Genomic DNA, 22,209 nt, shown 5'->3' with positions numbered 1-22,209 from the left:
TTTCTCTGTCTTTGCACAGTGACAGTCTTAGCCATTGACACTGAGCCAAAGCATGATAGTGCTCATGATTTTACCATCAAACAACTAAGATCATGAAAACCAAACTCCCTCCCAGCCCCCCATGAGTAAAACACAATGTTAATGATTTCAGAAGACTTGGAATAAGACAGCCCCTTGCTCTATGTGCAACTGACTGCCCAAGCAACCCACTGAGACTGTTAAGCCAAAGAGGCCTCCAGTGTGTTTGGTTGGACTCAAGCAAAACTCGTTTGCTGAGATTTTCTGTGGAGCATGGACTGACACAATCGTGCACAAGGTCAGACCTCACATCACTGAGAGATGCTGTATTTGAGCTATTCATATATTCATTTGCCAGTTTTTAAAATATCACCCTACACTTGAAGCTGCTCTTATTCCTAAACTAGGGAACTGGGATGATTTCGACAGAGGTGGGGATAGAGAGAGAGATTTTAAAACAAGGTAGGATCTTCAAAACTCTCACCAGAATGCTAGGTCCTTTCCCTCTGTTTCTGCAGACACAGAGCCCCACAATAATTTATGTTCCTCAGCTAGGCAGCTACTAACTTTAACTAAACATTCTTGTCTATGCTTTGTGGTTAGAGGGCTCATCTTTCATGGTTGAGGGGCACCCATTGAGGCAACTGTTATGTTTCTTTACAAATCCTGTCAGATTCCCAGCAGGAAACACTTCTTATTAGAGGCACAGTGTGAGGCCAATCATCATAAAGAAAAAACACTGCTTCTGGCAGGAAAATTTTCCATATCCCCAGTCCTTCATGTGAAATACCAGGTTCCCTAAGACTAAGAAGATCCTGCCTTTAAAGGGACACTGTAGACTAGTCTTGGACCTGAAATGTACATTTCTTCTTTTTTGTATTTATTTTTTAAAAGGGGGAAAGGGAAGATCTGAAGAACCCGGATACAAATTAAAAAGAAAACAGCATGATTTCAAAAACAACAATGAACCTAAATATCTTAAACGGAATCTCTATTACTGAGACTCCCCAATACAATAACATTTCCCTAGTGCACCAGAACCCAGAAGTGAAATAATTTACCCCAAAGTGAAAGGGATTAGTCTAGTTCCGTCATCCAAGCTGAATGAAATGCAAAAGAAGCTTAAATTAAGAAAAATACATTCAGATTTTATAACGTTTACTTTTTAATTACCTATGAGTTTTATGCTGACAGAATCTCTGCAGAAGAGAGTATTTCATTTTTAATCCTTTACAAAATGAACACCAATAACTTAACAATCAATGCTCCTGGCCTGGTTCTGTGGCTGCAAAACTTGTCAGGGATTCACCAGCCTCATGTAAAAATCACTAGGAGAACAGAACCAGGTATAAAGTAAGAGAGAAAAAAGGATGGTGCTGGCCTTAGAATGAAGATCTGAATTGTCCAGCTTGCTGACCATTTGGTTGATATCTGTCATCAGTTTTGTAATTCCAGACTCTGACAACATTGTGCTGCCATGTTACCAGAGGTTGGCATTGTAATAAACTCCATGTGGGAGGGCAGGGGGCAGTTCTTCAAAAAATCTTTTTAAATAGTGTTGCACTTTTAAGATACCCTATTAAAATCTTGTAAAAGAAAGGCTCCACTGTGCTAGTTAGGTCTCGTCATGAGAGGATGGAAGAAGGGGAGGAGACAATAGTCATTTACAAGCTTCAACTCCAGCACTTTCTACTCGCTTCCTCCCAATAATGAGGTTCTTGGGTATGTACAGTTGTGCACTGTCAAAAGACACAAAGGCACAATTGGATCCTGCTGTTACTGCCAGCTAATCATGCATTTGCCCTGCCAGCCTAGAATGGAATAGAACTTCTATGCCTAGGAGTACCATGGCTAATCTCATATTTCACGCTTTTCCAAAAGTAAGTTATTGGCCCTTCTCCTTGCCTACAAAATGTAAACGGCTGCTTGGGTTGAAAGCTGATTTTCCCAAAGATCATAGCTTATTCTCAGGCCTCCTGCACTCACCCAGGCCTGGTCTTTGGGATCTGTAACGCTCATAGCCACATATTCTTCCAGGTCTTGGAGGACCCCAGGTCGCACTGTGGGTGTGGGGGAGCAGTGCCACCTAGAGTGCACGGATGATGTTTTTAGGGCTCCCACAAACTCCCTCAGAGCCACTTGCCTACAGCAGGGGACTGGCAGTAACCTGATGATGGTAAAGCAAGGCAGTGATATTCGACGGAACCCGGAATTGTCTGCCTGCCCTTCATCGCCTCCCCAGGCCAGACCTGGTCTCAGTGATACGGACAAAGTGGGCAGTGCTTTGGAATGGCAGGGTGCAGAAAACCGTTCTGTTCCAGCCAGCCATGTCCACAATGTGGCGGGTGGAGAGTCTGCCAGCCCAAACACCAAATAACATTGGGCCACTCTGTAGCACCTCTTTTCTTCGGCTCTCAAATGCCTTTGCAAACATTTGGGCCCAATCCTGCTCACCGGTGGAAGTTGCGTCACTGCTTTCAGTAGGTACAAGATATTGCTTGTCATGAATTAAGTCTTGCAAATAGCCTAGTGAGGTAGGAAAATATTCTCAGTAATTTTACGTACAGAGAAACTGAGGCACAACAAAGCTGTGTTACCAAACTCTGGCAATTTTATCCCAAGCCTTGCAATAGTTGTTGTTTTTCCTTAAAGTCCCAGCTCCTTGAGTCATGTGGGAATATCAGTCTTCTTGCAGAGAAAAGCTTGAAAATTTAAACCCTAAAGGCCCAAAACTCACAAAATGAACAAAACATTTATTGTTTAAAATCTCGTGGCTTTTTAAGACAATCTCATAATTTTTGCAGTCTGGCTCACGATTTTTGTAGGGTTGGAGACGAGTGGACAACATTCAGCTAAACTATGGGCTTTGTTATGTTCTATAGGAAGCTGACTGTGGGACTGCGATTAGAACGGAGACCTCTGACTCCCAGTATTATGTCTGTTCATGTAAATGCCACTTATTTAAATTGAAATGGTGGGCGAGGTCATATCTTTTACTGGACCAACTTCCGTGGGCGAGAGAAACAAGCTTTTGAGCTTACACAGAGCTGTCCTTCAGATCTTCAGCACCCGAAGAAGAGTTCTGCGTAAGCTCAAAAACTTGTCCGTCTCACCAGCAGAAGTTGGTCCACTAAAAGATATTACCTCACCCACCCTGTTTCTCTAATATCTTGGGACTAACATGGCTACAACAACATTGCATACATTTATTTAAATAGGCAACTGATATTCTATTAATTATGCCCCCAACTGTTTCTAAAATATTACATCTGTATGAATGTTTCTAGGAAAACAGCCGCCGTGTGCATCCAATCTGCAAACCTGGACACCTTCCACAGGATGCCCAAAGCCTGAGTTTGGATGCAGTAAGCACACAGATGCTAATCTGGGCTGTGCGTTCAGGTACCCAGGTTTCAAACCTGCCCTCTGGGAGTTCACCGCCTTTGGAACATTTATTGCTGGAGACGTGTTCGCGTGTCCAGTCATTCCAAGTCTCAGCACAAAGGAGGTGAGCTTGAAAACAACAAGAACCAGAACAGTCAGTTTCCGAGTTTCCTTTCAAAGTGCTTTCCAGGCCTGTGGAATGATTCAGTAGAGAATTACATAGAGGCTGTCAGCCAGGTCTTTTTCTCAAGGGATGATGTGGCTCAGCCCAGAGTGTGGAGTCTAATCCTTCCACAGGCAAGCAGCCAATGTATGCACACCTGTGCAATAACACGGAAAATCTGAGCAGAGGTTTGCCAGTGACCAGGTAATACCTTTGCACACTGTCACAATCTCATTTCCCAGCGTCCACATAAGCAATGAAAGAAGATGAAGGTTGCTGGCCGGGTTAGTTGCTGAAGTGGTTGTGGCCGGTGGGACCGGAGTGCCAGGAGCATGTGTGAACAAGCTCTCTACAATGGAAGTGCAGAGGAGGTTGCTAATCCTGTTTGAGAACTTGTGGAAGTGGGAGAGCCAAAATCCAGCCTCTGAAGTATCCCAAAGACTGAACTAAAGACATTCCTGCCCAGTCACACACCAAATGCTTTACATAGACGTCTACAGCTCTGCCTCAAGCACTAATCTCTTTCAAGTGGTCCAGACACACCAAACTGGGCTGGATGAAAGCAAGGCTGTGGTTTTGTTCTCAAGTTCAATACATTTCTTTCCACATACTTAAGATCAGTGTCACTGCATCACACCAGATTTCAGCTGTCCCAGCCCGTGTGTGTAATGTGAAGGAGACAATGCAGAGACCTTCCTCACTTGTGTCTCTGCCACAGCTTGGGTGGGGGGCTGTCTGGTGTTGTTAGCCCCCTGACATAGCTAGGAAGGATGAAGGAAGAGAGGTCCAGTGGTTAAGGCTTTGGCCCATGACTTGGCAGAGGAGGGTTCAAATCCCTGTGTGACCAAGTCACTTAACCTCTCTGAGCCTCAGTTTCCCATCAGTAAAATGGGAATAACAGCATTTCCCTGCATCAAAGAGGTGTTATGAGGACAAATACACTAAAGATACTACAGTAACTACAGTAACAGGCAGCAAGCGGTGGAGCCAACTCTTGCGGTAGATGGGCAGAGAGTGTCAGGGTCCTCGCCTCATATCCTGTTCCTACTCATCAGAGTAACTGGGTACAGCTGCAGGGGGATGTGTGACTACACTCTGCTATGGTTCAAAGGGTGGCATTGCTTCTTCTTCATTGTATGCTCCCCAGCGTAATTCTGGCAAAGTCAGCAGAAATTCTCCCAGCCATTCCTGTTGCACTGTACCATGACCTGCTCAGTGCTGTAAAGCCAAGCTCTGGCCTACTCTGATGAGTGAGCACCATACAGTTACCTCTGTGGGGAGCAGTCACCTTAGTATCGAAGCACTGATGTTCCAAGCTTGGAAGGGCTTTTAATGTGGACCTTTGGATCATAAAAACAAATAATTCTTCCTGTTACACCAGCACAACCTCAGTGAAGTCAACAGGATTGCTCCAGCATAACTGTGAAGAGCATGTGACCCACTGACTCTTTCATGAGAAAAAGAGAAGGTGTTGAAACATGTAGGCTTTCCCCCTTGTAGGGCGTATTATATTCATAGGTAACAAACCGACGTAGAGGACCCTAAGAATTAGGAGGCTTGGGGGACTCTTTGGAAAATTCTGTATGTACAAACAATCTAAGATGCTGTCTTCCTTACCATTCTCTCCGGCTTCTAACATGCCCTGCAAATACCGGAACGATCCAGACTGCTTAGGCTCTGAAGCTGGCTTTTCATAATCCTGGAGCATCTTGTACACATCTGACTCCATGTCAATCCCATTTCTGCTTCTCGGGAGAGGTTTTAAAGGGTCAGCACTATTTAAAAGCAAAGCAATGTCAGATGGTAAGCAGCCATTGCATTCAGGAAAGGAACAAGATTCACAGCTAATTAGGGAAGGGTGAACTCCATGGGGTTGGAAGTTTTATGAGCAGCCCCAAATGTTCTGTGCTTCACCAAACAAGTCTGCATTTCATTAAACTTTTTCACCCATAAATTATATCCACGTTTATTTTCACAGAGATTTAATTAAATACTCCATTCCCATGTTTTCTACCTACAGCAAAGCTTGCTCTAGGGAAACAAACATGCAAATCATGAAAGATAAACTAGTATGTTGCTTGCTCTTCTATTGTGCAATATAACTAAGACTTGACCAGTTACCAAGAGTCTTAGACAAAGGGCAGCTGCTAAAAAGCTTCGTAAATTACTGTGCCACACATGAAATGTACTGAAAAAATTCATTAAACTAATGACTCAGTGCTATGGAAGCTACCCATCCATCGTTAAATGACCTGACATCTGAGGTATTTTTTGTTGTTGCCAACCACAGCCCCTGTGGATATGATGACAGGTTTCAGAGCGGTAGCTGTGTTAGTCTGTATCAGCAAAAAGAACGAGGAGTACTTGTGGCACCTTAGAGACTAACAAATTTATTTGAGCATAAGCTTTTATGGGCTAAAACCCACTTCATCGATGCATACAGTAGGAAGATAATACAAACACACACAGAGAACATGAAAAAAGTGGAGTTGCCATACCAACTCTAACGAGAGTAATCAATTAAGGTGGGCTATTATCAGCAGGAGAAAAAAACTTTTGTAGTAATAATCAGGATGGTCCATTTCAAACAGTTGACAAGAAGGTGTGAGTAACAGCAGGGGGAAAATTACCATGGGGAAATAGTTTTTAGTTTGTGTAATAACTCATCCACTCCCAGTCTTTATTCAAGCCTAATTTAATGGTGTCCAGTTTGCAAATTAATTCCAGTTCTGCAGTTTCTCATTGGAGTCTGTTTTTGAAGTTTTTTTGTTGAATAATTGAGACTTTTAGATCTATTTCCCCATGCTAATTTTCCCCCTGCTGTTACTCACACCTTCTTGTCAACTGTTTGAAATGGACCATCCTGATTATCACTACAAAAGTTTTTTTTCCCTCCTGCTGATAATAGCCCACCTTAATTGATTACTCTTGTTAGAGTTGGTATGGCAACTCCACTTTTTTCATGTTCTCTGTGTATATATATCTTCCTACTGTATTTTCCACTGCATGCATCTGATGAAGTGGGCTTCAGCCCACAAAAGCTTATGCTCAAATAAATTTGTTAGTCTCTAACGTGCCACAAGTACTCCTCGTTCTTTTTGTGGATATGATGTTATCTCCAGTGAACGCACCTTTCTAATCCAGTTTCCTTCTGGATAATTCTGCATTGAAAAGGCCAGTGGTATTTGTCCGAGAAAGTCCAAGTGTTAAAAAAACAAAAATACCGGGCCCACAAAAATGACCACTAAACAAATTAAAAAAACACCCTCCAGACGTCCTATTTTATCACATTCTCTCCCATGTTCTTTGATCCCACATTGTCTGTTTAGATTGTAAATTCTTTGGGGCAGGGGATTGTCTATGTTCAAAGCACCAAGCACAATATTGTGTGCAACTGAAACAAACAATATATAGTAACGAAGGCCCTGATTCAACAATCCATCCTAATACAGCAAAGCTCTAAAAGGACATGCTTATGTTCCATTGACTTCAAAGAGACTTTAGCAAATGCTTACGCACATTGTTGAACAGAGAAGGTCTTAAGCGTATGTTTAAATGCTTTTGTTGAACTGGGGCCTGATAGCATAATATAGCACCTGGGGGCAGGGACTTTGTCTTACTTGTCTGTAAAGTGCCATGCACATCAATGTCTTTATAAAAACAATAAAAATAGCCAGAGCTCTTAATCCCCATCAGACAGCATAACACATCTTACTCATCATGAGTCACTGTCTCCACCAGCATTGCATTCATGCCAGTACATAAATCAAACAAAATTCACTTTCAACAATGCAAAAGGTTGCATTTTCTGGAAGTAATCTGAATCTCAGACTCCTGCTGTGCCCAGCTTCTGTTTGGAATGTGCAGTTGTTGGTGGGAAACTTAGGAACTCAAAGCTAAACCTGCAAGATCGGACAAGCAGGACTTGATTTTTCTAACATTCTAATGGGCAGTTAGTGATCTCTTCATCAAGTCAGCAGTGGCAGGACTGGATTGGTCACCACGGATGGAGATGCCATTATATACAGTAGAGGAGCAAGATCCACAACTAATTAGGGAAGGGCGTACCACATACTCCATGGGGTTTAAGGTTCTGCAAACTGCCCTGGGTGTTCTGTGTGTCACCAAACAAGTCTGCATTTGATTAAATATTTTCATCCATGCATTACATTCTACTTTATTTTCACAAAGATCCAATTAAACTCCCTTTCCTCCCGCAATGTTTTTCTGCCTATAGGGAAGCCTGTTCTAGGGAAACAATTATGCAAGCCATGAAGCAATCTATGCATAATTCTCTGAAGATTGTGATGCCCATGAAATCTTGAGTCAGCGAGCTGAGCTGTTGCTGCTGAGAATCGTTGAGTGGACATGGGACTGAAAGTTGTTGCAGCATCTACCACCGGTGACTTGAACCTGACTCTGCAGATTCTGTGCCAGTTGCTCCGGTGTCCTTTCTGCATGTCTGAAGTTCCCTAACTACCTTGTTACAGTGCTGTCATCCGTCAAGTCACGTGTTTTCAACTAGGGAGTAAACTTGTGTTTTATCAAATCCAGGCAAATCACACACTTGAAAAAGACTGAGTTCATGACCCAATTTTGAACCTATGAATGCGTTCAAAATCAAGCACAAATGCACTCACTCATCACTTAGGCTAATCCCCCTGTTTTTAACCAAGGTATACAAAGCCAAATTCTGCTCTCAGTGATTCCTGTGCCATCTCAACAACTTCAGCATCATTAACGTCAATGTGGCTGTACGAATGTAACAGAGGGCAGAATTTGGCTCATCACCCCGAGGTGTGAATTAGTACAGACACACAGTACTCCACAATCTGAAAAAGCTTCTTCACCACTGGGAATTAATATGGGCATTTTTCCTAGTTCAGAACTAATGTGTGACATAAATTACCAACAGCCTCAAACAAAGATACTCCAGTACGCAAGCTGGGCTGCATCAAAGTTTCAGCTATTCAGCGGAGCTGTGTGTGGCTAGAAAAGTGTTTTCTTTTCTATAAGCACTAATATACCTCAGCCTGCCAAACAGCTGCATTCACCTAGATTTATAGATGTACCAATTTATTGGACTTAGTTTTGTATGAAAACCATAATCCCAAAATCTGCTCCAAAGCTTCACTTGGAAGACTAGTCACTATATAATAGAAATCATAGCTTCTACGGGGCAAAAACCTTTGATAAGCGTCTGGTGGACAAACGCTTCCTTAAAACAAGATACTGAAGTTTATGACAAACTCAGGACCATTAGCATCATCCCACATTGGGATCTCATCTGGTGATTGCTACCCTATCCAGTTCCATTAGCAGTAAAAGGATCTGAATCAAGTAGGGTCCAAATTCAGTAGTGATATAAATGATGGGGTAAGTTATACAATGGGTGTCAGTCAGAAAAGGCTATGCCTGGCTGTAATTGATAAACTAGAGTAAAATGTACTAGTTTGGCATTAAATGGACAGGCAAAACAAAAGTACAACTTCAGCCAACCTGATATCCACACCAGCTTGGCATCCTACAGGTAAACTGGGAATGGTGTGGGGATAGGCAGAGTGGGGGAGATCTTGCTTTTATTTCACAGCTTCCTGTTAATTGTTTGCCCTCCTACATACATCCCTTCTGTCCCCCCACGCAGTTACATGTTATTTGCTCATCTACTAAATGTTTAATTGGTGCAATTTATGCCATTTGGCCACTGACATTACAGCACGTGTAGATTACAATTTGTGTAATTGGCACCACTGAATTTGGCCCACAGACTCTCACAGGTGTTACCCCCATTTGCTCTAGGAAGCCTTTTGCTGAAACTGGCCCTGGTCCTTTCTGGTGAGCACAGAATAACATGCCGACCTCCACCTCTGGAGAGACTGCAGAAGTTAACAGAGGTGGTTACAAAAATCCATCTGAAATCCACACTTGAAGGGCAACTGTCAACTTGTTTTTGGTTTTTTTTAATTGAATACGTAAAAAAAAAAACCCAGCAGTTGCTGACAGAACCTCATTAAATAGCATGTTCTGATTTTATTTTTACAGATGCCTTTGAAAATATTTACCCTGGTTCATGTACAGAAGGGTTTTTTCGTCCACAGAAAAACAGAGTAACTGGCTATATGGAGGAAACAATGAGAGTGACTCTGCACAGTGTATTCTCAAATGTACAAAATAAACTTAAAAATAGAGAAAATCATTTTTATTGCCAATATCGGTCAGTTATGGTTAGTTTAGGTGTTACTTGGAAGCATAATAGGTACACCATTTTCAGACAAAAATATGGTTTTTCCAAGTAGGAAACTTCCTTTCAAGGAAATGGCTAGTCAGAATGTTCAAACGTACAGACTATTGACCAGTTTTACTGAATACAGAGAAAGATGCAAGTACCAAGTCATCGTTGCTTATAGACCATCACTGGAATGGTTGTGTTGTAGCTCAGTTATGTGATGGAGCCAATCGTTCGTACTTCCAAAATACTAATATGTTATGTCAACATAAGCTAAACTGCATGAAGAGAACTTTTGCTGTAGCAAAGCCGTTTAGTTGTGTTTAGCAGAATGGGGTTCTGGTCCTTGATTGGACTCCTAGGCGCTATGATAATACAAACAATAATAAATATCTAGCTACTTTGGTATAACATGCTTATGTATTGTACTGAGTGCCATAAGGGGCACAAACATCAGCCGCACACGGCATAGACCTACATAAAATAAACAAACACTGACTTCTGCTCCCATATGGCATTTTGATTAGAAACTTGAACCTTCAGCTCCAAGAACCCGGGTTCCCCATGAATGTGGGATGGCTGCCATTTTTGCTGGAATATTCAAAATTAGACCAGGAACCTTCAGAGCTAAGAGCTCTGCAGCTTGCGCTCAAAAGCCAGCGCACCCTACCTGTGCTGTACCAGACGTCTATCCTTTAGGGACAAGGCACGGAGGGGGGGGGACCTGTTATGTAACCCTCTTCCCCCCACCCAAAGCATAACACTTTATATAAACTGCTATTTAAAAATGTCAAATTCCACCATTAACTGTTAGCAACATAATCACACGATCAGAGCTTTTCTCACACCTGTGTGGCGAAGCAATATGGAGCCCACTCATCTGTGCTGGCAAACTGGATTCTACATTATTTGGATAGAGTCGTGTTGGATTATTGTACTGCAAGTTCAAAATCTGTTTGTTGTCACTGGGGCTCCCTCCAGGAGCATAGGGCACTGGTCTTCGGCTCTGAGTGGGCCCATTATCCTAAAAGGGAGAAGAAACAGAAAACGGTAAGGTAAGTGGCTCCCAGTACTAAACAGCCACTCCAGCTATTCTTCACGGCCTATAATAGCATTTCATTTGTTGTGTGTAATAAGCAGAGGAAGAGAAAGAAATCCACCAGGAAAAAGGAAATTCACATTTGACCCATAATTAGATCTTGCTGAACTTGTGCAGCTTTCATTGGTCTGTAATTAAATAACCTTGACTGTTTCTCAATATTCAGCTATTGCCAATTATTCTGCATTTCTTTATTTCCCTCATATGATCAATATTTATCTGTCCTGTGAAGGAAGAAAAAGGGGAATGATTCACATTTCAATTCTACCATTTCATAGATTCATAGATTTTTAGGTCAAAAGGGACCATTATGATCATCTAGTCTGACCTCCTGCACAATGCAGGCCACAGAATTTCACCCACCACTCCTAAAAAAGACCTCACACCTATATCTGTGCTATTGAAGTCCTCAAATTTTAGTTTGAAGACCTCAAGGAGCAGAGAATCCTCCAGCAAGTGACCCGTGCCCCATGCTACAGAGGAAGGCGAAAAACCTCCAGGGCCTTCCAATCTGCCCTGGAGGAAAATTCCTTCCCGACCCCAAATATGGCGATCAGCTAAACCCTGAGCATATGGGCAAGATTCATCAGCCAGATACTACAGAAAATTCTTTCCCGGGTAACTTGGATCTTACCCCATCTAAAAACCCATCACAGTCCATTGGGCCTATTTACCATGAATATTTAATTACCAAAACCATGTTATCCCATCATACCATCTCCTCCATAAACTTATCGAGTTTAATCTTAAAGCAAGATAGATCTTTTGCCCCCACTACTTCCCTCGGAAGGCTATTCCAAAACTTCACTCCTCTGATGGTTAGAAACCTTCGTCTAATTTCTAATCTAAATTTCCTAGTGGCCAGTTTATATCCATTTGTTCTTGTGTCCACATTGGTACTGAGTTTAAATAATTCCTCTCCCTCTCTGGTATTTATCCCTCTGATATATTTATAGAGAGTAATCATATCTCCCCTCAACCTTCTTTTAGTTAGGCTAAACAAGCCAAGCTCCCTGAGTCTCCTTTCATAAGACAAGTTTTCCATTCCTCGGATCATCCTAGTAGCCCTTCTCTGTACCTGTTCCAGTTTGAATTCATCCTTCTTAAACATTTCATAGAACAGTTGTGCACTGTTCCAATTTACTCCTGAGTCACACTGGTGCAAGTAAGATCAGAATCAAACCCCTGGGCTATGTATTCAGGTTACACAGGAGCCCAAATAAAGGGCCGGATCCTGACACCCTTTCTCACCTTGAATAACACCTTACTCCACAAATAGTTTAATTTATCTCAGTGGGACTGCTCTTGAAGTCAGGTGTTACTTGAAGTGACTAAGGGGATCAGAATTTATCTCAAGCTAATAACTTGGTATCTATATTTACATTTTTTGCTGGCTTTTTAGTGCCTGAGTGAAAATTAACATTTTGCAGGGCCAACCTGATGGAGGATCTGGTCTCTTTGTCGTATTTCCACCAAACAGGAACTGAAGCATTGTAAAAAGACTAGTTTTCATGTTATTTCAGCTGTACGAAATATTAACAAGACCGTAAAAACCACTGACAAATATTCGATCCTGTGCACACCAGAAGGTACAAAACACATCAAAAGTAACATTTACTGCTAGAGGTGCTCCCTACCAACCAAGCTGTACCCATGTTTTATCTCCTTTTTAATATTCTGCTTGGTGAGCTATCACAAGAAAGAAGAACCACTAGACAGGTTATTTCATATCCAATTATCAAAAGCACCTGAAAACCAAAGGGCATACTCTTCCACTTGCCCTGTGCTTGTTAGTTCCATTTGTGCTAGTCAGGTTCATGTCTGTATTGATGGAAGAATAGACATTTACATGAGAGACATTTTAATTGTAATGTATTCTGGGCCGGATCCAGGAGCTATGCTGATCTATACCAGCTGAGGATCTGGCCCTCAGTTTTCAACATTCTCGTATATTTAAGGCTCGTGAAAAGCTAAGGAGAAAAACCACATTGTGACCAAGTAATGGAGTGCACAGTTTGGGGTCTATTACCAGGTTTACTTTTGACTGAAATCATCCAATAAATGCTAATTGGAAACAAAAGTTTATCATCACTGGCATATAGAATGAAATAATTTTATGTCCAAGTATATTAAAAATGAATTGGTAAGAAAAATAAAAACAGATCCAGCCAGAGGCAAGGTTTTTAGCATCCAATCCTGAAATTCTTCCTCAAGAAAAAGAAAAGGAGTACTTGTGGCACCTTAGAGACTAACAAATTTATTAGAGCATAAAACTCTTAACAATATCAGTGGAACTTTTGCCTGAGTAAGAACTGCAAGTCTAGGGATATAGGGCCTGATCCTGCAACCACCTAACCATGTAACTATGTATGTGAACAGTCCCATTGGACTCAGTGAGACCATATGTATGCATGAAGTTACCCATGTGCTTATTAAGTAGTCGCAAAACTAGGACATTCTTTGTAATGCTGTTTCAGAGACATATGGGGGGAATAATTGCTTCCAACATATTAGATCAAATTATCTGTTAAAAAATAATTTCTCGGCTGGGAATAATATTTCAGTTTTTTCACCCGAATGATCCTTTAAAAAACAAAAGGAAACAAAACAAAACCCATTAGGCCACAGTTCCCAATTCCCAGATTTACAATGTTATTTTAAGAGAAATAAAGCAAATACTTTCTACCATGCCCCAGAGGGGAAAATGAAGGCCATAAATGTTTGAGGGAAAGCAATAGTGTAAATTGGCCAGATGGTAAATCGTTTTTAGTAAAAAGCCATCGGTTCTTCAGAAGCCAATCCTGTAAATGTCTATGTCAAATAGGTCTGAAATTGCATTTTACTCCAAGGAAATTGAATGCTACCCTTTCCTGAGTCAGATGAAGAATGAAGAAACCACAGAGCAACAGACATAGGCTAGTCTGGGTCATGGCTGAGGTTTGACACTTCTGTTTTATATGGATGAGCCACTCAGAACTATTGGCCAAACTCTCCCCTGACAGATGCATGTGCGGCTCCCAGAGAAGCCAACACAAATACAACATGTGTGTCCATGGGGAGAATTTGGATTTAAATTATTTGGGCTGCATGTTTCCCTCTATTATGGAGTAGAGTATATCTGCTTTGGAGAAGAATGCATGTTATCTGAGAGCATTATGCCAATGACCCTGTGCATGCTCTCACTCTATCCCCACCCCATTGTAGGTACACAGTGAGTAGTTAGCACTCTCCAGATCGTGATGGGGTGTGCTGGAGGCAGTGAAACCAGGCTAGACTGCAAACTCATCCAACTTTAAGGGTTCTCAAGAGTAAATCTGCCTGAAGGTTAATTCTTGTTCAAGTAACATTATCTTCTCCCAACTGCCTTAACCCTTCTCCCTTGGGTGCAGGCACAAAGGGAGAGGCCCTTCGGTGGCACAAGCAATCACAGAGAGAAGCTGGAGAAGGATCCTCATTACCTTTTGTGCAGGTTTGGGATTCCTCTCCTTCTTGGTTGGACGATGCAAAGGAAAAACTTTACTGGCTTGACGCCAAGGGGTTTCTAGCATTTATTTCCCTCCCCTCATCTTGTCCTTTTTTCCGTACAAGGGATGATTGGGGCCTTTACCATTAAGGTAACATGGGATCGTAGTCCATTTCTGGAATAAAATGCACTTTAATGTGGGCCTTGAAAGCAAGATCTCCTGGGGCTCCTTTAATCTGAGGCAGTTTGTAAACTGTCAGGCATTCATTTCTGTTGAACAAAACGATGTGTAAATCAACAGCAAATGTGTCTTAAAAAGCTAAAAAATGTTGCTTCGACACTCTCCAAAGTGCATAGAAATTCAGTGTTGGACACAGATTTATTCAATCTTGTGGGGGCCTTCCCAACTACTCCCGGTTAGGCAGTGCAGTCTGGAATGGTATCAATTTGGTGACTAGAACAAATGGTTGTGAGGCCATTTGACAAGCAATGATGTCCCTTGCTGTGGTTTTGTGGTCAGCTGAAGAGGGTCACTCTAAGTGGGGAGGTGCAGGTCTTTATTGGCTCCATTCTGTTTCCTAACAGTCCTAGCCTGCACCTCCATGGCACTATTTCGGCTCAGGTTAAAATGAAGCAGGTCTGTTCCAGACAGGATTCCAGCACAGACCCCATGCCTGGTACCTCAGAAAGAAACCAAACACCAGCTGGTTTTACTTTAAGAACAATCATACCAATTTTTTGAGCTTCTTGAAACCAAGGACAAACACATTGTCTAAAGGCCCAATCCCGCCCTGACTGAAATCTGTCATGGCAGGTTTGGACAAGTCGCAGAGTGAAGGGGCGATACCATGTCCCTAGTAAGCAAATGGCTAACTGGAGACCTGCGCACTCTTTTTCCTCCAAAGAGCTCAGGGCCAGATTTCCAAGTGTTCAGCACCCACAAATGGGGCCAGACTTCCAGAAGAGTTTGGCACCCTACAGCTCCCATCGTGGCATTTGCAGCCAGATTTGCAGAACAGCAGAGTACCAATCTGCTGAGCTCTTGAATAGCTGGCCACTTATTCCATTGCCAGCATGGGAACTGACCCCTTTGGAAAACCTGTCTTGAGGGGTTCAGGAGAGAGGCTATAAGAGGCAGGGCTCTGTGCCCAGGTGCTGAGGTTTGGTTGGATCCCATGCTGAGAAGGATTTTTGTTTTTCTCCAGATGCCTTTGCTTTGTTTGCATTCCTAGTTATAAAGATTTGCTCCTTTGGAAAAACCCTTGCAGATGGCTGTTATCTCATTTCCTGCTGACTCACCCTGGTAGCTCATGGGGCCCTTCTACTGTAATGCTCTCTCCAGATTCCTCCTCTTCTCAAAGGGGATTGAACTTCTTGATTGCATATTCACTACAGAGCTGAGTCCAACCTCTCTGTTTTCAGCCTGCTATGTCACTTCCCTGCAGTCACAAACAGCGAGCCTTTTGTACCACATGTAGCTCTGGTGATGTGAGGGCTGAGATTCATTTAATTTTAGTCACTACTAATTAATCTGTAGTCATTATAACCATACACCATATGACTTTTTCATAATCACCTGCTCTCTCTGCTGTTTTCAAGGCTCTGCCATCAATTGACTTTAACTCATAGCACAATGGTTATTTCCCAGATGTTTGGCCAGTTTCCTAGAATTTCACTTGTGGGCAACTGCGAAGTGTTGTGCCAGGGTGGAGTGAAGGAATTACTGGCTACTGGGAGGTGCAGAAGACTAGTACTGTTGGAAGCAGCCACGCTTTATACTCCCTTTCCAGTGACAAGGTACGTGAGTATTATTTTTTTTTTTTTTTGACCAACTTCTGATGGTTATGAGAGAGACGCTTTCAAGCCACATCTTGTTTCTCTTATATTCTGGGACGGACACAGCTACAACTACACTGCATACTCCCTTTCTACTCAGGATCACTCTCCTGCCCCAGTACATGCTCCCACTGTGACCTACTTCCCTTTATTGCCAGTTCTCAAACCCTTCCTCAGAGCCTGGGAGCTGACCTGATGGTACCTCCAGACCTTGAAAATCAAAGGACCAATTCCAAGTCCTAATGGAAGATTCCAATTGGCTTAAATGGGATTGGGTCAAAATGCACAAGAGTAGTTGCAGTCTTTGATGGCTTTATTTTCTTGGACCATGCTGCGGATTCAGGCTGTGGCTTGAGAGGAAAAACATGGAGAATATTCAGTCTTCTGGGAGCTCACTTGTCTTGGTTGTACTCCTTCGGTTGCCTGGATTGGTTTCAGACTCCTTTCTTAGTACCTGTCTCAGAGTTTTCAATGAAGGCCATGCAAGATTTTACATAGTACAAAACATTCATGCCTTAGCCCTTAGAAACCTAGATCCAGATATATTTCTTTCCTGCTCTCAACGTTTAAGATTATAAAAAAAGTACCCAGTTTGGTGGCTAATTTTCTTTACTCTGCCAGCTGTTTTCAGTTCTATAGAACTTATCCTAGTTAGAGGAGTTTTAAAAAAAAATCTGTATGGAGTTTCACTGCTAAGAACTAGTTATACCAAAGGGAATTATTTTGGTCTTCAAGAGAGAAGCATTAAAATCTATTTTCTCATGCTAGCCTTCCAAGATCAATTATAAACCACAACAAAATCTAATGGAGTTTGTAGCTGGCTTTTGGGACTCAATGGAAACTGGCTTGTGGGGATTCTCTCGCATGATTTCTGTTTGAGTCACAAATTAATTTAACGTGAGGAGCTGAGGTGAGATCTCAACATTGGTTGGTCTGATTTTGTCATAAACAAGAAGATACTTAGAGAATCCTGGCAAGTTGTTGGTTTGCATCAGTTGAGAACAAGAGGACTGTAATGTTCACGTCATGTCCAAAGTGCAGAAGGCACACTTCTACAGAAGGTTTTTATGGCTGAGGCCAAAGGAAGCAGAGCACAGGGCCAACCACAAGTGAAACTGGAAGTTGCAATTTTGAGGGATTTAAGAAGCCTAAACCTTCTCATATGGATTCTTGCCAAAAGAAGGAGACTGCAAGGGGCTGTTCAAGATGGAAGTCCATTTTAGGCACCACCACAGCTACATCACAGCTATGTGGATCTGCTGCTGCTAGGTTGAGATCGGGAATTGAGACTTTCAGAGCAGGGACAGTGTTATTAGAGGCCCTAGCACAATGGGGACCTGATCCTTTGGGTACTACTGCAGTATAAAATTACAATAATGTGATCTATTGCTGTCTGAATGCATGAACTGGTGCTGTGCTAGCTGTATGGTAGTCTCTCCACTGGCCAGCTCTGGGCCAGGCTTTCTACTTCTCCTATTATATGGATGGAGATCTCTAACTCCCTTCCTGACCCAAGGTGGGGGGAGAATACATAGAGGAAAGATGACTGAGTAAAGGAGGAGAGCTTGGGGACATGGTGAGGAAAGGGTATTTGGGGGGGAACACATCTGTTAGGAACTGGGACATGGAGAGCCTTGCCTAGCAGTTGGAGCAGGAGTCAGGCCTACAGGTCAGAGTAGGCATCCAGAGAGGAAAACTGAAGTAAGGGTCAGAACCAGAGTCAGAGGCCAGATGCCAGAGTCAATGATCAAGCCAGAGTCTGATATCAGCTGGTCTTAAGAGCAGGTCTGCTGATGCCCTCTGCTAATCGGGTGGCTTAGTCAATCTGGACGTGCAACTGGGGTCCAGCTGCACTCTTTGGACTGCTGGGGGGTTAAGGTAGCTAGTAGGAAAGCAGGCTAGCTGCGAGCTCTTACTCTTGACAGCATTCTTCATAACATCAGTGGGTCCCAGATTCTCAAAATTTACTTGATCAGCTACATTCACGTTTTGTGTTCTATCTATGTGAACACCTGTCACTGTTTTTCTCGGTGTATTTCCTAGGAACATTTAGTTCAACATCATGTTTTCCTCTTAAATATATACATCACCCATTTATTAATAATTTACACCCCTCACCACTGCCTATACATTAACAGCTACTGATATGTATGGCCTTATGGATGCAGTCCATACATCCTGATGAACTACTTCCAGAAATAGGAAAATGCAACACAATATGGCTCTGAGTATTTCTTTTGGCATGGCATAGAGGAAGTGAAAGGAAATTATATATATACATTTATGGTAATAGTAGCATTGGCAGCAATCCATGATTACCCTCATTAAGTGCATACTCTGATGAGGTACATTAAATTGGCTATTGTACTGGGAGCTACTGGATTTTTCCCCAGTAAATCCTCATTCACTAAAAGCCACATTCTGTCAGTCTTGCATGCACTGAGTAGTGCCTCACTCCACAAAGAATCTTAAGCAATGGCACTAAAGAATATACTTATCACAGTAAGAGAAGGGCGAAACTCACGTGTGCTGTCTATCAATAACCTGTGCCCTTTATTGTTACCAAACATCTCAGAACAGAAAGTACCAAGTGAACTGTTTTCTGAAGAAAACAATCAAGTTCACGAGATTTACATTAGGAATTCTGGAAAAGAAATGGGGCCTCCCACCTCACAATCAGATTTATTTGCTGAGTTCAGGTTTTCTTGAAACATGAACGCTTCTCAAATTTAACTCTTTATATGAAAACCTTTTATATTTTGTAACAGTTTTCAGGACTGAGGTAGAACATGTTTATACCAGTGATCCTTTGTGCCACAAGCTCTTACAGGTGTACACTGCTGGCTTTAAGGTGGCAACAGAAAAACAGATACTTGTTTATCTCAAGTAGCTAGTTCAAACAAACCAGTGTAACTAAATGCAAGGACAAGGAAAAAGCTGCTGGCTCCGGAATGCTGGTTACAGAGTCCAGCACACATGAAAGGTTTTTGTTTGGGAGGATAATTAGCTATTTATAGTTAAACAAGTTCACTCCTGACCTTTCTTTATAAAGGATGGAACAGAATCTGGTTTTGCAAGGCTTCTTTCATATGCAGCATGTCCCATGGAACCTCAAAAAGCAATAAGATGCAGCAGGAAAATAGCCAAAAAGCCACCAGTACTGGACATCAAAGAGACCAAGTTCTCCGTACAACTATCTTTCTCTTGTCCTACAATGCACTAACGCTCTCTGTACTGATGTTAAAACACAAACTACTTTATTCTGCATCCATTTAAAAACTCTTAATACAAATATGTAAGTTTCTACATTGCTCTAATCACAATGGTATCTGCAATATATACAAGGGAAACAATAGAGACGTTCAAGCTGGTATTTGGAACAAAGAGTACATTGACATGTTATTAAAATTTAATTGAAAGGACACAAACTTTCTTTATCAACATGTTTAGAAAAATAAAGCACAAAGCCTACTGAAAAGCTGTCATGACATCATCATCTTAAATAGTCTGTTCTGACAGATCATCAAAGGGGGAAAAAACCCAGACTTCGGCTTGGCTGTCCAACAGCTAATGCCATTGATACAGAGCATTTCTCGGCCTGCCTGTCTGACAGCCCGAATACTTTAACACATAGTGCCTCTCTAAACAATCCAACAATTTTCTTAAAATGGAAATTTTGCAATTGAAGTAAAGTGATATTCTCAGCATTGGGGATTTCCTCATTTTTGAAAAAGGGAAAATTTCCTGCAGTTGAAAGATGACAAGTTGTTTGCATTTGTAAAACTATCCCCTGCTCTGCGTTTGATCTGAACAAAGAGTCAGCAATGAGTGCTTCAAAAAGTGAGATCCACCTTCACGGGAGGCTCTTTCTATACTTCTTTCCATTCCTGGAAAGTCACTTTAGAATCCTGTCCAACTCACTAGTGTATCTTTTTTTCCCCACTAGCTCAGTGCAATTCTTTTAGCTACAGTTTCTCACCTATTACTCCATTCATGCCAAGACACAGCCAGTGAAGTTCCAAGGATCAAATGTTTTTGAAAATGCCTGGTCTCCTCCAGTCTCAGAGACACACAGGAGAGGATAAAAAGAAGTAGGATGGAGGTTTCAATAGAAATACAGAATTATACACCACTATGCCAGCTTTACTATAACTAATGGTTTGTCTACAAAGCAAGCTAGTGCCTGGCAAGCCAGACTACAGCACATCACACCTTGCTGCACAGTAACTTGCCTTGTGTGGACACTGCTACAGTGATCCTGAAGTGAAGGTTAACGTACTGCTCCTCTGGGAGTTTCACTGCACTGTAGCAGGGTTTACACAGCAAGCTAGTGCTTGGCTAGCCAGTGCGCTGTAGATTCACATCCTGGCTTAAAACGCATTGCATTGTAGCAGGGTCCACATGGGGTGTTACTGCACAGCAAGCTGGTGCACTGTAGATTCACAGCCTGGCCTGCCACGCACTAACCTGCCATGTAGACAAGCCCTTGGGCCACTATATCAGTAAACGATATCAGTAAAAGTGCTACAACCCCCTAGTGTAGACACAGTTACATCAGTAAAACTGTGCTTATACTGGTGTAGCTATTAATGTACAGGAAGGGAAATATGCTATCCTGGTAGAAGCATGAGTTATACAAGTATAACTGTGTTCACAATAATGGTGGGACTGGTAAAACTATGATGGGGCAGTGGGAGAGAGACATTTCTAACCAACATAGTTTCACTGGTACAAAAAAATCCCTCTGAGTGTAGACCAGGCCTAAACTGAGTTTCATCATCACAGAAATTTGATCCCCATACTCATCAATATGGTGCTATGATTTTGCATTTAGGTTTGTTGCCCTCGCACAAATGCTTTTCTCCATTATTAATTCACTAAGGGCCAGACTCTAAACAACCTATTCATCTTGAGTCGTAACTTGATACATGAAGTAGTCCCATTCAAATCAATAGTAGTACTCAATGGGCCAGATCCACAGCTGGTGGAAATTAGTGTAGCTCCATTAACAGCTGAGGATATGGCCCAACGTGAGTAAAGGTGGCACAATGTGGTTTTAATTATTTTGTGCCCTCGGTGTATATTAAGGAAGGGTTATGTGTCCAATATTTTTTAAAAATATATAGTCCATCTATATTAGACCAGGGTTATGGGTGGCAGTATGAAACCCTATGGTACTGTATGTCAGGGGAGAGGCATCAGGAATGTGCAGTTTAACAATCCTCAACTTTTTAAAATGAGTTTGTAAAACAAGCCTCGGAAGCTGAGCATATCTATCCAGCTAAACATTTCTAATATAAATGTTCTCCTAACAGGGAAAATATGCCATCAGCCAGGAATTTTGGAAAGAATTAGAAAATTAGTCTCTCTCTCACTAAGGAAGACAACGTTTATCATATTTTGTAAATGCCTTTTTGTACAGTCAACAAAAAACATAAAACACGGCTCTCTCATTCTGAATTTTGATACCTAGCTTGGCAAGATACATACACTCTTATTTGGTTTCAGAGTAACAGCCGTGTTAGTCTGTATTCGCAAAAAGAAAAGGAGTACAAGTGGCACCTTCGAGACTAACCAATTTATTTGAGCATAAGCTTTATTGCTTATGCTCACGAAAGCTTATGCTCAAATAAATTGGTTAGTCTCGAAGGTGCCACAAGTCCTCCTACTCTTATTCGGCTTACTGCCTTCTGCATGCTTCCCAGCTTTGCTGCCTCAAATTCTGTTGATCTCAGATTTATTAGGATTTTATTATTTTATTCTCTTTGTAAGGGATTCTGCAAAATGCTATTATTTGTCTTTCTGTCTTTGTTCAGCTAGAGAGCTTCAATACTGGGCAGGATTCCCTATTATAAGGCAGAATTTTTAGATACAGTTGTATACTTAACTCTTAAACTTAAAGGTCTGTTCCAACTCCAAAGTTCATTTACTTCACTGGGTTTTGGCTCAGGCTCATAAAGGTTGGAAGTACGAACATTAGAAAACTACTAATCCCTTGTTATTCAAAACACTCACACCCT

The 22,209-nt window shown here is 41.9% G+C and overlaps 1 protein-coding gene across 1 annotated transcript in view; it reads right to left on the bottom strand.

The window, feature by feature from the left end:
* The window catches only part of PDLIM4 (PDZ and LIM domain 4), a 105,345-nt gene that overhangs the window by 8,895 nt on the left and 74,241 nt on the right, over positions 1-22,209 (bottom strand). The window contains exons 4-5 of the mRNA XM_073355643.2: positions 10,640-10,815; positions 5,183-5,340 (exon numbers count right to left, since the gene is read on the bottom strand). Of these exons, the coding sequence (XP_073211744.1) occupies positions 5,183-5,340; positions 10,640-10,815 (334 nt within the window). The remainder of the gene's footprint in view (positions 1-5,182; positions 5,341-10,639; positions 10,816-22,209) is intronic.

The sequence above is a fragment of the Lepidochelys kempii genome, chromosome 8 (genome assembly GCF_965140285.1).
Source record: "Lepidochelys kempii isolate rLepKem1 chromosome 8, rLepKem1.hap1, whole genome shotgun sequence".
Classification (NCBI taxonomy): domain Eukaryota; kingdom Metazoa; phylum Chordata; order Testudines; family Cheloniidae; genus Lepidochelys; species Lepidochelys kempii.
This window is presented reverse-complemented; position numbering and strand designations above follow the sequence as displayed.